The sequence below is a fragment of the Acanthopagrus latus genome, chromosome 1, assembly GCF_904848185.1.
Source record: "Acanthopagrus latus isolate v.2019 chromosome 1, fAcaLat1.1, whole genome shotgun sequence".
Lineage (NCBI taxonomy): Eukaryota > Metazoa > Chordata > Actinopteri > Spariformes > Sparidae > Acanthopagrus > Acanthopagrus latus.
The window spans coordinates 17,336,298-17,349,583 of NC_051039.1; the positions used below are offsets into that span (position 1 = coordinate 17,336,298).

At 40.8% G+C, this 13,286-nt stretch overlaps 3 protein-coding genes across 3 annotated transcripts; 2 read left to right on the forward strand and 1 right to left on the reverse strand.

Moving 5' to 3' along the window:
• On the forward strand, positions 1-5,150 carry LOC119004595 (heme oxygenase-like). The gene is made up of 7 exons (XM_037071696.1): positions 1-130; positions 2,624-2,769; positions 2,922-2,972; positions 3,615-3,726; positions 3,843-4,058; positions 4,147-4,419; positions 4,518-5,150. The coding sequence occupies exons 3-7, from the start codon at positions 2,929-2,931 to the stop codon at positions 4,704-4,706; spliced, it is 834 nt and encodes a 277-aa protein (XP_036927591.1). The 5' UTR covers positions 1-130; positions 2,624-2,769; positions 2,922-2,928; the 3' UTR covers positions 4,707-5,150.
• Positions 5,151-5,961: 811 nt separating this feature from the next.
• On the reverse strand, positions 5,962-9,462 carry rnf11a (ring finger protein 11a). Its single transcript, XM_037071816.1, has 3 exons — positions 9,015-9,462; positions 7,989-8,161; positions 5,962-7,663 (listed from the first exon to the last, which is right to left on the reverse strand). The coding sequence occupies exons 1-3, from the start codon at positions 9,111-9,113 to the stop codon at positions 7,492-7,494; spliced, it is 444 nt and encodes a 147-aa protein (XP_036927711.1). The 5' UTR covers positions 9,114-9,462; the 3' UTR covers positions 5,962-7,491.
• A 396-nt stretch (positions 9,463-9,858) lies between these two features.
• LOC119029306 (formin-like protein 3) lies at positions 9,859-12,667 on the forward strand. The gene is made up of 4 exons (XM_037116048.1): positions 9,859-10,098; positions 11,166-11,321; positions 11,398-11,547; positions 11,631-12,667. The coding sequence occupies exons 1-4, from the start codon at positions 10,096-10,098 to the stop codon at positions 11,685-11,687; spliced, it is 366 nt and encodes a 121-aa protein (XP_036971943.1). The 5' UTR covers positions 9,859-10,095; the 3' UTR covers positions 11,688-12,667.
• Positions 12,668-13,286: the final 619 nt, after the last annotated feature.

The following is a 13,286-nucleotide window of genomic DNA, read 5'->3' on the forward strand; positions in this document are numbered from 1 at the left end:
CTCCTCCTCATCCATCATGATGTCTCTGAAGGACCTTTTCATCCCTCTCTGGCTGCTCAGTAGGCCAGCTTCATCGTCCATCTACAGGAATGACAGGGGAAAGTGATTCAGCAGCAGTAAACATACCTAAGTATAAGCTCCACCTGTTATTGAAAGGAGACTAAAAGCAGCGAAAAGGAGGGGGGAGTTGATTTATTGCAGTATGATTGAAAGATTTATTTCTTATAAAATCCACTTTATCCTGAAAGCTATGCACACCCTATTTGAGTTTTAATTTGTAAAGGGTCCTACTCTGAACACTTATTCCACCATTAGCCATAGAAAGCAAAATTGTGAGGAGCCGAGTTAGCTGACTAGTGCTAGGCTAGCACAGACATGTTAGCTTAGCATAACAGCCAAGACCACTATGTGGAAAACAAGGGATAATGTTTCAGGTTTTACCTAGGATACACGAGAGTCTGGCTTTCTTATAGCTGAAAAACGAAAGAAAACTTTGGACTGCTTGCTCCAAATGTTAGGCTTTCCAACTGTCCCCATGTTAATGAAAACAAATTAACACATGGCTACTTATGGATGAAACGGTTAATAGCTTATCGCTACATTGCGATTGCAATTCCACGTCTGTCGTCGACGTTGCCAGGTTACAGTCGGTTAAAGTTAGCTTATGCCTTTAACTAGCTAGGCTAAAGGCAAGCTTTGAGTTCATATAATTCACCAGCAGTGTCGACCGAATAACATGCCTACATGTAGCCCAGCAAACAACTCCAAATAAAGACCTCTAACTCGGGACATGTTTATCACCAGTAGCCCTGTGTAAACGTCTCTCATGTCGGTCACCTGGTCTGTCTGAACCGTGAGAAGAAAAAAAAAGCTGCTGATTCACGCTTAGCGCCTCCGTCTGCCTCGCCCTCCTCCCTCTCCGTCTGATTGCTGATTCACGTTAAGCTTGAGGAGAGTTAGCCGATTTAATAGGTGACCGATTGTTATGTCTCCCTGGCTGAGCAGATTAGCTCTGAGACACATTTATCACATAAAATGACATAATGGGAGTTTAAACGTATAACACTCCCTTCATATACTTTTGTGTAGGCATTTTATTTTTTAGGGGTTTTGAGCATTGTCTCTTGTTTCTAGTTCATAAAAAATAACAATCACGGAATCCAGTGGTCACAAAAAAAAAAAAAAAATCTCTAAACCAAACAAACTCAAAAACAATGAACAGACAGACAGCCCTGCAGCCCTGTATCATTTGTTTCCAACTTCTTCTCAGCCAGCTGTCAGAAGAAGTCAGTGATTTGCACCTGCACTCACTGATGTGGCTGAATGAGAACAGATCCCTGCAGAAAATACTGTGCCAAAGTCTTCACATAAGAGTGGAACCAGTAATATCAAAGCCCACGCGTTTAGAATGAGATGCTCAACAGACGCAAGTGGGCAGACGTGATTCAAGTCATTTGGTCCAAGTTCTCAAGCAAGTCCCAAGTCATTTTATCTTGGGCAAGTCCAGGAGAAAGATAGTCGATTGTTGAGTCTCACTGCCAGATCGCTAATGAAATTCTAACCCAAAGCTTCAGTATTTGTATCTTTCTTTCCAGAATCACCTTCTCTGCCTTTAATCTGAGTCCTTAGTTATGGCAAGTCTAAAAACTAACCCTCCTCATCACTTTTCAACAGTTAAACACTGAAAACCTAAAAGGAGCACAGGCCAGTCATTTGAGTCGTTGTGTCTCAAGTCAAGTCGCGAGTCTTTATATTCTGTCGAGTCAGTTGCAAGTCATGACAGCAGTGTGACCTGAGTCACAATGAGTTGTCCACATCTCTGCCAGTGGATGTGCTGTTCAGGGGCTCGCCTACCTTTGTAGTGTTGTTCTTTGGGCAGTATTAGTATCACTTACGCAAGTCATCACTGAGCATTTTGCCACCAGCCAGACAGTCGAGTGTGATGTGACTTGAGTGCCATTTAAAAAAAAGATATTAATCTTACCAATCGAATGAACATTACACAAGTTGTTATCATTTTAAAAGCTGAGCTCACGGTTTGTTTGTTTTCTTTGTTGGCTTAAAGCTGCAACTTAAACCCTCGGACAAAATCATAGACAGTTTCACCATATCTCTACCGATCAATTATTTATTATATGCACATATCTGTTCTACTCCTGTTGTCCTACTGAAACTTAACAGTCATCTGGAAACATGGTTGAACTTGTTCTTGTTTCCAGTGAACTGATAACCACTGGTGCAGTGTGCTGACACAATCATGTGATTGTTGTATTTTCTGTACCATTAGTCACCGTTTCACCACTTCCTCCCTCTTCACAAACTCCCACAGTCATGTTTAGCATCAGCTCCTCCTCCTTCTGCCTGCTCCAACTTTGCAGTTCCAAAGCTGCATGGTCATGCTTAGCGCTCGGCCCTCCTCCCTCCTGTTTTCCAGGGCAGGACTATAAACTTCCTCACTCATGCTAAGTCCTGTTGTCCCTCCCTTATGAACTTTCCAAGCTGCCCTCATAGTTGCTGCATCATGTTAACTCTCAGCCCCTCCTACTATTTTTTTTCTTTTATTTCTTTACAGCTGAAGTTGCCAGGTCATGTTTAGTGACGCTTTGTTCCTGTTTTCATTCAGCTGCTGCCGGAGGGAGGAGACAGAGGAGGATCGTATAAAAAGGGAGAAGGCTGTTGGGACTCGGAGCACAAACTGTCCTGGACATCCAGAGAGAGCAGTGAACAGCTGTGGATATACCCCGAACCTGTAGAACTCCATCCTCACTGGTGAGTAAAACACAATGTTTACATGGCTGTTTTGTGTCACACAATCTTTATCACCTCTTTCTGACATTTGATACCTCTTGAATCTCAGAATTAAGTTGCAAGATGGTTTGTGCCATGCAGAAGCTCATCTCTCACATTTTGTTTTTTTGCAGGGCCGCTATGGAGACGAAGACTCAGATGGCAACAGAGCAGATGACTGACATGTAAGAATAAGCTGCTCAGATTCATCATGTCTGTAAATTTAAAATTCTTCCAGATCCATTCACACTTCCCCTCCAGGCAAGGCAATAATCAGACCAAGATTATCAAGATGAATTGTGTCGAAACTGTTGAACACTTTTTATTTACATTAAGTTCAGATGATCCTATCTGCTTCAGTGCTGCGGCAACCAAAAGTAGGTTTGTAGCACAGTACATGCTGACTTTCTGCTTGTGCTCGTGAAAGTATCAGCTGTTCTAAGATAAACATCTGTAGGTGACACAATATACACAATGTATCTTCTGTACTTTGGAGTCCCAGATTTTTATGTTCATGTCACTGGCTGCACACTTTTAGCTATGGTCAGAACTTGATTTTAGAGTGACATTTCATTTTTTAAAGTTTGGGTAGAATAGGTTTACACACTGTACTTTTCTTATGTTTCAGTGCTGTGGCCCAGTATTCCCCTTTCTGTCTGAAATGCTCTGTATTAGACCCTGTGTCTTCAATAACCCCCATCCTGAATACCCAGTCTGCTCTGTTTGGTCATCTCACACACGCCTGGGCCAGCACTTGCACAAAACAATGTCTGAAATCAAGTTGGATGCAGTGATTATAACATCTTTTATTGTTTTTTTTTTGGCAGGGATCTGTCAGAACAAATCAAAAAGGTGACAAAGGAGAGCCACATCAGGGCAGAAAACACTGAGCTGATGATGAGCTTCCAAAAGGCACAAGTCACTCTGCAACAGTACAAGGTAATGAAATATTTTAAATCTATTTTTTTTATCAGATAATCTCTTTTTTATTCCATTTTGTATGCTACTGTGATCATTTTGTCTAACACCTCCTCTCTTTTCTCCTCCTCCCTCAGCTCCTCCTGTGCTCCCTGTACGAGATCTACCTGGCCCTGGAGGAAGAGCTGGACAGGAACTCCAACCACCCTGGTGTCGCACCTATTTACTTTCCGGCTGAGCTGGCCAGGCTGGAGGCCATCGAGAAAGACCTGGAATACTTCTATGGCCAGGACTGGAGAGAGAAGATAGTTGTCCCTGCAGCCACCAAAAGATACTGCCACAGACTCAGACAAGTATGTTTCGTTGGATCATATTTATATTACACTCACACTTTACAGCTGTTAGATACTAAAGTAAAACTCTTCATCCTTTTTTTTTCAGATTGGTAAAGAAAACCCAGAATTTCTGCTGGCCCACGCTTACACCCGGTACCTGGGTGACCTGTCCGGAGGGCAGGTCCTGGGCCGAATCGCCCAGAAGTCCATGGGGCTGAAGAGCAACGAGGGTCTGTCGTTCTTCGCCTTCCCTGGTGTGACCAGCCCGAACCTGTTCAAACAGCTGTACCGCAGCCGCATGAACAGCGTGGAGCTGACGGAGGAGGAGAGGAATGGCGTGCTGGAGGAGGCTGTCAGGGCGTTCGAGTTCAACATCCAGGTACAGAGCGAGAGAAACCGCAGAACAGAAATTTCATGTTGAGGTTTCATGTCTTGTTTTAAGCTCGAAGCAGCTGACTGATGTTCTTTGTTTTGCAGGTCTTTGACGATTTACAGAAAATGCTGAGTGTCACTGAAGACACGTTACAGAATTGTTCAACACACTCCAAACCAGTTCAGATGCTCCAGATCAATGGGAGCCTTAACAAAACCATTCCATTACTCAGGATGGTCCTGGGACTTTTTGTGGCTCTGGCGACAGTCAGTATGGGAATCTATGCTTTTTAGAGAAGCAGCACAACAAGAAATACTATGTATTTGCTTTAAAGCGTCCAGTGTGAAGGATTAGGGGGGATCTACTGGCAGAGATTCATTATTATGGTTCCATTAGTTTGTCAACACTTGATACTATTTCTGTCTGCAAACTTGCCACTAGATGACACTATATCCTCCACGCTTGACCTTAAAAAGACTGTAAGAGCTTTGATTTTGTACTGAAAGATCATTAATAACTCTCACCTGATGCATTTGTAAGATTTTAATGGTTTGTAATAAAATACTTTGTAATATTTTTGTAATTTAACAGAGAACCATTCATAATATGCCTTCATGAAAGATGTAATGATTTTCTGTCGAACACTGTTCTCCACGGTGCATTAAAATGTGCAATATGTGTCCCTTCACAACTGTAAATATGTTACTTTTAAATAAAATCCTGTCAAAAGAAAATAATTCCCTCTCAGTTTTGTGTCTTATGACAGCATGTGTCTGTGCTGTAGCTTTCACTGCTCATGCCTTCTATACTGTCTTGTAATGGTAATGACACTGCTGATGTTCAGGGTCCGTCTGGCTGCCATGTTGTTCTGGCACCCAGGCACGTGCCGGCTGTTCATCTGGACCTTGGTGTTTGTCGTCGTGCTTCCTGGTTAAACACTCAGAGAGGTTCCAGTCAGTATGATTGAGCAATTAATAAACACAATTGCTGCTAAACCATCTTGAACATGCAGGATTATTTTCTCCTTCTCGTTGTCAGCCAATACTATTTCCTATTTTTTTAAAATTCATCTCTTAAAACAAAGAAAAGTCAACTAGTACGCTATATCCAATACTTAAACCTTTTTGCCAAAGTGACCTCTCCAGCTTAAATCAAGTAGCAACCTCCAGAGCTGAAAAATAAAGCAAATGTACTAATAACTGCAGTTCCCTGAATGGCCACTCGAGGCTGGCTCCAAAAGTGAGTCAATCCCTTTAAGAGCCCATGTTAAAATGCTGAAACTTGTGCAAATATCAGACATATAATATGGCTTTCTGTGAGGTTAATTCAACTAAGAGACCACAGTGAAGGGACAGATGGTGGTGTTTTGGATTAAGGAGCGACCATGTTAGCGTCAAAGGCAGAGCTGGCAAACTCTGAAAGAGATGGGCAGAGCCTAGAGATTCTGGAGGAATAGAGTTAGAGAGAATGGTGTTGAGAAGAACACAAAACATGTTTGTTAAATGTTTAGTTATGCACACAATATAGAGACAACACACCATACTTGTGTAAAATTTGGTATCCACTTTTATTGTGGTTTTATGATTTTCCTAAAACGTGCACCGGTGGCACACACCATAAATTAAAAACACAAAATGATTGTTAACAGCAGCCAGAGCAATGTTCTGGCTTCCTCCTAGGCCTATTTCAGAGTGACACAAATCAGTGCAGTGCTGGTATCTGTCTCCCCCTAGATGACAACTAAAAGAAAACCAAAAGTGATGCCAGAAATGATTGTACTTCACAGAAATGTGGCTTACCTCAACCTTAAAAGGCACAGCAGCCTGAGTACATCAGAAATGTCCTCTTATTGTCACCTCTAAATCTTTAAAAGCTGAAGTAATGCTTTACATTCAAGATACATTCCTTTCTACAGATGTCACACACCTAATACCAAGAGTTTTTTGTTCAACCAGACCCAGGAGCTCTGGAAATGCATCACTTGCCACGAGAAGGCCATCAACACAAAACGGAACAGGTTCAAACTAGAAAAAGAGAGGCAACTACGACAGGTCTTACAACTGACAGGGTTAATTCACAACGTTATCTCAACATTTCAGTCTCTACCCACCATCCTGTCAAATAACACACACATACACACACATCAATACTCACAATCATCTACCAAATTGACAAGCTACAGAGTGCCAGATGAGGGGTATCCCAAGGTGCTTTAAGGGGGATTGCACGGCTTATCCTGTCTTTGTAAATGTCACTGACAGTAAACAATGATAAGACACGTGAAGGGTTGATTTTTAAAACAAAACAGAGAGCAAACATTTGAGGCAAAGCAAAGCAAAGGAAAGGCAAAACAAAAACAGATCCACACTAACAAAAGCAGCTTCAAAGGAAAAAAAAACTACAGTAAAGACAACAAGACCCTAATCAAATTAAATATCTTCAAATATCTTCCAAGCTGAAATGACACCATTTCATCTCCTCACAACCTTCAAATCTTTGTTCAGGGAAGTTTTTTTCTGTGCTTTGATGGTTGCATTGCATAAAGAAAGGCCTGTGTTTCTGTGACATTCATGGCCATGGGTTAAAAAAAAAAAACACAGTAACTTCACTTCATGTTATCACTGGATTTTCTGACAAATTACGATGCCAGGACAAATCTCCTGCGTTTTCTCCACTGATATACATATTGCACATGACGTCTTGAAAGGGGAAGTAAATTACATTAGTGACATGCATCTAATTACCATAGAAAACACAAACTCAAACAGACTATCAGTCATCCAAAAGTGAAATTACTTTGCAGTAATATTTTGCTACGTGTACAGCTCTCCATATTCCTCATCTAGCTTGATTTGGCACATTGTCCTACTGTAAAAGGCAAAGACTTTTCCAAAGCCCGAATGAGGTCCTGACCTAATCAATGCACTGTAGGGGCATCAACATCTGCCTGCATTCCAAACCACCCTCCAAACATCTGCATAACGTCACCTTGGCTACCTGTTTGAACAGCGAGGACAGTTTCGGCTAAAAAGGTGCAGTTACATTTAGGCAGGAGCAACCATCCCGTTAGGGGGCTGCTCAGTTGGTTTCGTAAGTGGACAGCAGGGCCGCGTCCACCGGCTCCATGCAGGAGGGGCAGGTAAAGGAGCGCATCAGCCAGGGGTCAATGCAGTCTACGTGGTAGATGTGAAGGCAGGGCAAGAACCGAATGGGATCGCTGTACTCGAAATCCATCATGCAGATCACACACCTGGAGGGGAGAGACAGTAAGTCCTTAAAATGTAAGATAATATTTGTCAAATAAGTTCAGGCAAATCTGTGTGACATTTTTGAATACACATGCACTATGGTACAATATAGTGCGAAAAAAATTTCTACAAGAATAAAAAAAAAATATGCATCCTACTTTGATCATCCATCATCATTCAACAGCTTTATCTAAAAATGGCACAAAAATGAACCCATTCCACTGTGTTCCATCACAACAAGATGCAAAACAAAAAATGAAAAAAGAAAGAAAAGGAGAAACAAAACATTAAAAACAGGCTGATGAGTTTTTCCTATTTTATACTCACTCTTTCACTTTCTTGTTGGAGGGGTCGGAGCCCGGGTCGAAGATACCTTTGGGCAGGTGCTGGATGAGACCGATTCGCTGGGCGATGCGAATCTGCTCCTCCTCGGTCAGCTGGTAAGCCAGACGACTCTCCCCTGGGTTGGGATGGTATACTGGCAGCGGCTGGGTGCGCTCCTGGAGAAGAAGAAACAAAAGACAACTATAAATCAAGTCTTATTGGAGGGGAAGGTTAAAGACATGCCTGTATTCTCTTTGCATTAGAGCCAGAATAATTTACAGTAAAATGACTGTTTATAGGTCCAGTGTGTAGAATTTGGGATGGTCTGTTGGCATCTGAAACAAAAAACTTTTGTGTTTTTCTTACAAACAGGGAGCAGGTCCTCTTTCACAAGGTCAGCCATCCCAGAATTCCCTAAGATTTGTTACAATCTACCACCAACAACATTAGATGCCTACACACTGAAACTTTAAGTCTGTGTATTTGAGTTACAATAATTTAATTCATATATATATTTTTTGATTCAAGCTTCTTTAATGTTATTTTTTTGTTTAAATTCTATATGACAGTAAACTGAACATCTTAGGGTGGTAGACAACACTACGAGGAAGTCATTTTAGGCTTTAAAATAAACATTTTTCACCATTTTCTGTCATTTTGTACTGGAAACTACTACTCAATCATCCAAGAAATTAATCTACATCTAGGGTTAGGATTACCTGGGCATTTTGGATCTCCTGAGATTTTAAATATAGCTGATATTAATGTTTGCTGTTATCAGTTATTGCTCGAACTAATGTTCTGATGTGCAGCACAGTGTGACCAGGTCTCCGCCAGCTGCTCCTCAGCTTTACAAGTCCCAAACTGAATGACAATCATCTTCCAGGGCTTTTGTTCTTTAGATATTGAATATGTCTGCAACAGTACTGAGAGCTACCTGCATGACAGATGTTACAGGAACCAATCAAAAGGATTAGTTGGCATGTCAAAACTACCGGAGTGTGTTTCACTCGAGCCCTAGCAGCTCACCTGGTAGGGCGGGGGAGGCTCTCCGGGCAGGCTGCCCCCCTCGGACTCGTTCAGCAGCGACAGGTCATCCGCACCATGTGAAAACAGACAGTTCCCCATTGAACTGAGACCACCATGAGAGTGTCCACTTCGTTCAGAGGGTGGTAGACACCCAGCAACCGTCAGCAGGAGCTAAGCTAACAAGCTATCGTTTGGACTATGTAGTTATCTTAGCTAGTTAGCTGATAGTTTGCTGTCATTCCGTGGAGAGCGTGAAGGTAAGTCGACGGGAGCAGCGACGGCCTTCTCTCGACGGAATAAAAGTCCACTGCTGAGTTATAATATGGCTAGTAAAACAACTGGTGACAGAGATTACAGCCGTCACAACGACGTGTTTTGTGTGTGTGTGTGTGTGTGTGCCTACTTTAAGGCTGTCTTCTTGTGTTTACTAAAAACACAAACCGGAAGATCGTCACTGGGAAGTCTGCAAAACTTCCAACTTTGTACTTTCAGTATAAAAGCACAGATTATTATTGATGTTAATATACATACTTACATTGTCCCATTTTATCTGTACAAAACATACATACATCACAATGTTAACATCATAGATAGAAATGGTCAAAGAAAGACCCATTCATCGTTACTAATTGCTCCTTTAGGCTCAATATCATGTGTAGCTGTAAACTGAGGGATATTTCTTTTAATGGGTTTGGTTTGCATATATATATATATATATATATATATATATATATATATATATATATATATATATATATATATATATATATAGATAGATAGATAGATAGATAGATAGATTAGATTTTCTATATCGTGCTTAACTCTGAAAGGTCACACTTCCGGATGTGTTGCTTCCCGAGCAGAATCCGTTAGAAAGGATGTTGGCTGTGGGTGAACAGTTATTGCTGCTTCTTTAGTTTCTTCGTTTTGTTTTGTTTTTTCGTTTTTCTTTTTTTTACGTTGTCGGTGGAGGAAACACACTTGTTTTCTTTTTTGTATTTGTATTGACCTGTGTTTGTTCTTCCGGTTCCACTTACGTCTCGTGCTAGTTTTTGAGTTTTTGAGCCGAGGAGTCAGAGACATGGTAAGAGAAGCAGTAACTTAGCGCATGGTCTGCTCAGCAGTGGAAACTTTACAGTTTAGTCCATCAATGTCATGAATATCACTGTAATATTATAATATATGTCATTTATATGTATTATAAATTCCTCAGTAGAACGCCATAGGAAACCTTTGCTGCTATTATACTTGGCACAGCTAACTTGCTAACTGCTACGGAGTAGAATTGAGTGGGTGTGTTTTTATTTATTTATTTATTTATTTTCACCTCGTGGAGGCTCCAAAGTCACACATATCGTAGTAGTTGACGCCGTAGATATAATGAGGTCATGAGGTCAAATTCCCCTAGTACAACTACAGTAACAGAGACATTTCTGTTGTATTTTCTGAGCATTTAGAAACACAAAATAGTTATATATGAATCTGTAACGTATTCCTGCATTATGAGCTGGTATCCGGCAGTGCATAAGTATTTTTATTTTTGATTTATTTTGATTCAGTCAGTCACCTTATATAGGTATACATGTGGAGACAGCACAGCAGTCTAGTGGGGCTGGGCAATATGTCACATTTTTACTGTGATGTGAGACTATAATAGAATAGAGTATAGCAGGGAGACTTTACTGTCCCTGTGGGGCGATGGTCAACAAGACCTATATCACTCACACTGCCACCTCAGATCATTGAGCTTATGGTTTGTTCAAAATCCCAACAGCTGTTGTAATTAAACAAAGAAAAAATATTGGTTGCCATACCGATATCCATATTTCTTTAATTTTGAATTTTGGTATCGGCCCTAAAAGTCCAGCTTTGGTCACACTCTAGAAATTATCCTTAAAAACCTAGCAGCATTTTTAATGTAAATCTAACTGCAGACTGAAACGTTTCCTTATGTTGTCATTGATCCCTCAAATTTCAAGAAATATTACAGAGAGTGTTTGTATAGCCACAGCCCTGACACCCGTTTTTACAGAGGACCACAGTACCATGTACCAGTCAGAACAGTCACTGTCAGAGAAGTGGATTAGGGCCCAGCTTTAACGTGAAGTGGGACTTAGGGACTTTCCCTAAAGTCAATCTACATTCATTTAGGAAACAACTTCACCACCACCACCACCACCACCACCTCAAAACCATGTGATGCAGCAAAGTAGGAAAAGGCCTCTGCTGAGACCTAAACATGCTGCACTGCCATATATTATGAACCTTCCTGTCCAAGAGACAAGTCCCGCACCAGAGACTCAGCAGGTAAGTGGGTCCTCCACAGTCTGGAGTAATGTTGGTGTGAGACTTCTGATCTCACTGAGAACTCTCCAACATCCAGGATGCACCAGCTACACCGCCGCCCCCAGTGGAAAATGGATCTGTGTTTCCAGCATCAGAAGGGCCAGAAGACAATCCATACCATAGTGAGGGGAAATCCGGTCCAGTGCAGGAAACTGAACCTGTAACACAGACATCTCCTGGTCCACAGGTAGATTAAACAGATGCTCTTTTTTCACTTTACAAATCACATAAAACATCAGAAATAACTGTTGATTGTCTCTCTGTCTCAAGGTAATAGAGCCACGAGTTGAAGCAGTGGTTCAGATGGACCCGGCTACAGAGGACTGATCACCCTGAAGCACTTTAGTTACTAGTTCGTTTGGTTATCAATTAGCAGATAGCAGCAGATTACACTTCAAAACTGAAAATGGTGTTTTGAATTGTACTGAGACACTGTAACTAAGCAACACCCAAGTGAGCACACTGCTTTATGTTCAGGTCAAAAGCCTTTTGATAATCATTCAGCCTTCAGTCATCATCATCATGATCATCATCATCACCATCATCATCATTTCTCACAGCTGAATTGGTCAGTTAGAGCTTTGCTTTATTCATACGTATTCTAGCCATATACTTTATAGTGCCTTTGACCAAACTGAACTTAAAGGGACAGTGTGTAACGATTTAAGTAATTTATTAACTCAAATCAACATCTTCGTTCATAAGTAAGTCCTCATTGGTGTACAATTACCTCTGCCAACAATCTGACTTATCCTCCTGAGCGAAGAGTTACCTATCTGGATATACATAGCACGGGCAAGCTCTATGGAGGCCGCCATGTCTTTCCGGTTTAAAAAAAACTATGGACTGCCGAGAGGGACACAAAGCACTATGTGGTACTATGTAGTAAGGCTAAACGCGTTTTCGCTCAGAGCCAGCTTGACGGCGGAACTGAGAGGGAGCTCAGCGAAAGCGCTCGTCACTGCCTTGATAACTAATACATCTTTACCTCATTACTTGAATCAGTAGAAATACTCAACGCTGTTGGGAAAGAGTCCATATTTTGAAAATGAGTTTCTTGTCCGTCAGGGCCACCGTAGCTTCCGGGACATCTCCATCGTCTTCAGAACGGGAGGGGTGAGCAAAGGAGCATTTGCTCAGCTAGATGGCGCTAAATACTTGATATATTACACACTGTCCCTTTAAAATAGATAGTTCATTGATTTAAAATTTTAGTGATGTACCTTCTAACCTGTTGTAGTTGCCACTGTTTAATTATATCTCTATCTCTCTCTCTCTCTCTCTCTCTCTCTCTCTCTCTCTCTCTCTCTCTCTCTCTCTCTCTCTCTCTATATATATATATATATATATATATATATATATATATATATATAAATATATATATATATATATATATCTGAAATGGAAATGTTTTAATTGACAAAGCCTTCTGTTTTAATCTGCTTTGTCTGAGTTTTTTTTTTTTTTATGTGCAATACTAAACTGTGGTGCGCCTTTATTTAAAGCATATTTAAGCTTAGAGAACTTAAATTTAATGTACAATATCATTTGATTGTTTTTATTCAAATGAACATTTGGAGTGTGTCACTTCTCACAATGATTCCAAAATTAAACTTGATCCTGCTTTGCACACTCTGTTTCTTTGCGTTACTGCTTAAAAGAAAGTTTGTATAGACATGTTGTTAAGTTAAAAATGATGTAAATGTAAGATGTAACTAAAAATCTATATAGCAATGTCTCTGTTAATTTGTATTTCTCAGGCGGGATGGTGCCAACATGCTCACAGTAACAATGATAATATGTTGATGTGGAGCAGTTATATATATGTTTACGTGAGTTTAATTCCAAAGTTTTCTAATATTTGCAAATGCACACTAAATTGCATGTGCACCTGAGGCAGATGGGAATGGCTAATTATCTGTCATA

Excerpts from the sequence above, each read along its gene's own strand:
- LOC119004595 (XM_037071696.1), top strand. The coding sequence starts at position 2,929 with ATGGAGACGAAGACTCAGATGGCAACAGAGCAGATGACTGACAT. Across the intron at positions 2,973-3,614 it reads ACAGAGCAGATGACTGACAT|GGATCTGTCAGAACAAATCA; the intron begins GTAAGAATAAGC and ends TTTTTTTGGCAG. Across the intron at positions 4,420-4,517 it reads CGTTCGAGTTCAACATCCAG|GTCTTTGACGATTTACAGAA; the intron begins GTACAGAGCGAG and ends TTTGTTTTGCAG.
- LOC119029306 (XM_037116048.1), top strand. Across the intron at positions 11,322-11,397 it reads CCGCACCAGAGACTCAGCAG|GATGCACCAGCTACACCGCC; the intron begins GTAAGTGGGTCC and ends TCCAACATCCAG. Across the intron at positions 11,548-11,630 it reads AGACATCTCCTGGTCCACAG|GTAATAGAGCCACGAGTTGA; the intron begins GTAGATTAAACA and ends CTCTGTCTCAAG.
- rnf11a (XM_037071816.1), bottom strand. The coding sequence starts at position 9,113 with ATGGGGAACTGTCTGTTTTCACATGGTGCGGATGACCTGTCGCTGCTG. Across the intron at positions 8,162-9,014 it reads AGCCTCCCCCGCCCTACCAG|GAGCGCACCCAGCCGCTGCC; the intron begins GTGAGCTGCTAG and ends CTTCTTCTCCAG. Across the intron at positions 7,664-7,988 it reads TCCAACAAGAAAGTGAAAGA|GTGTGTGATCTGCATGATGG; the intron begins GTGAGTATAAAA and ends TCTCCCCTCCAG.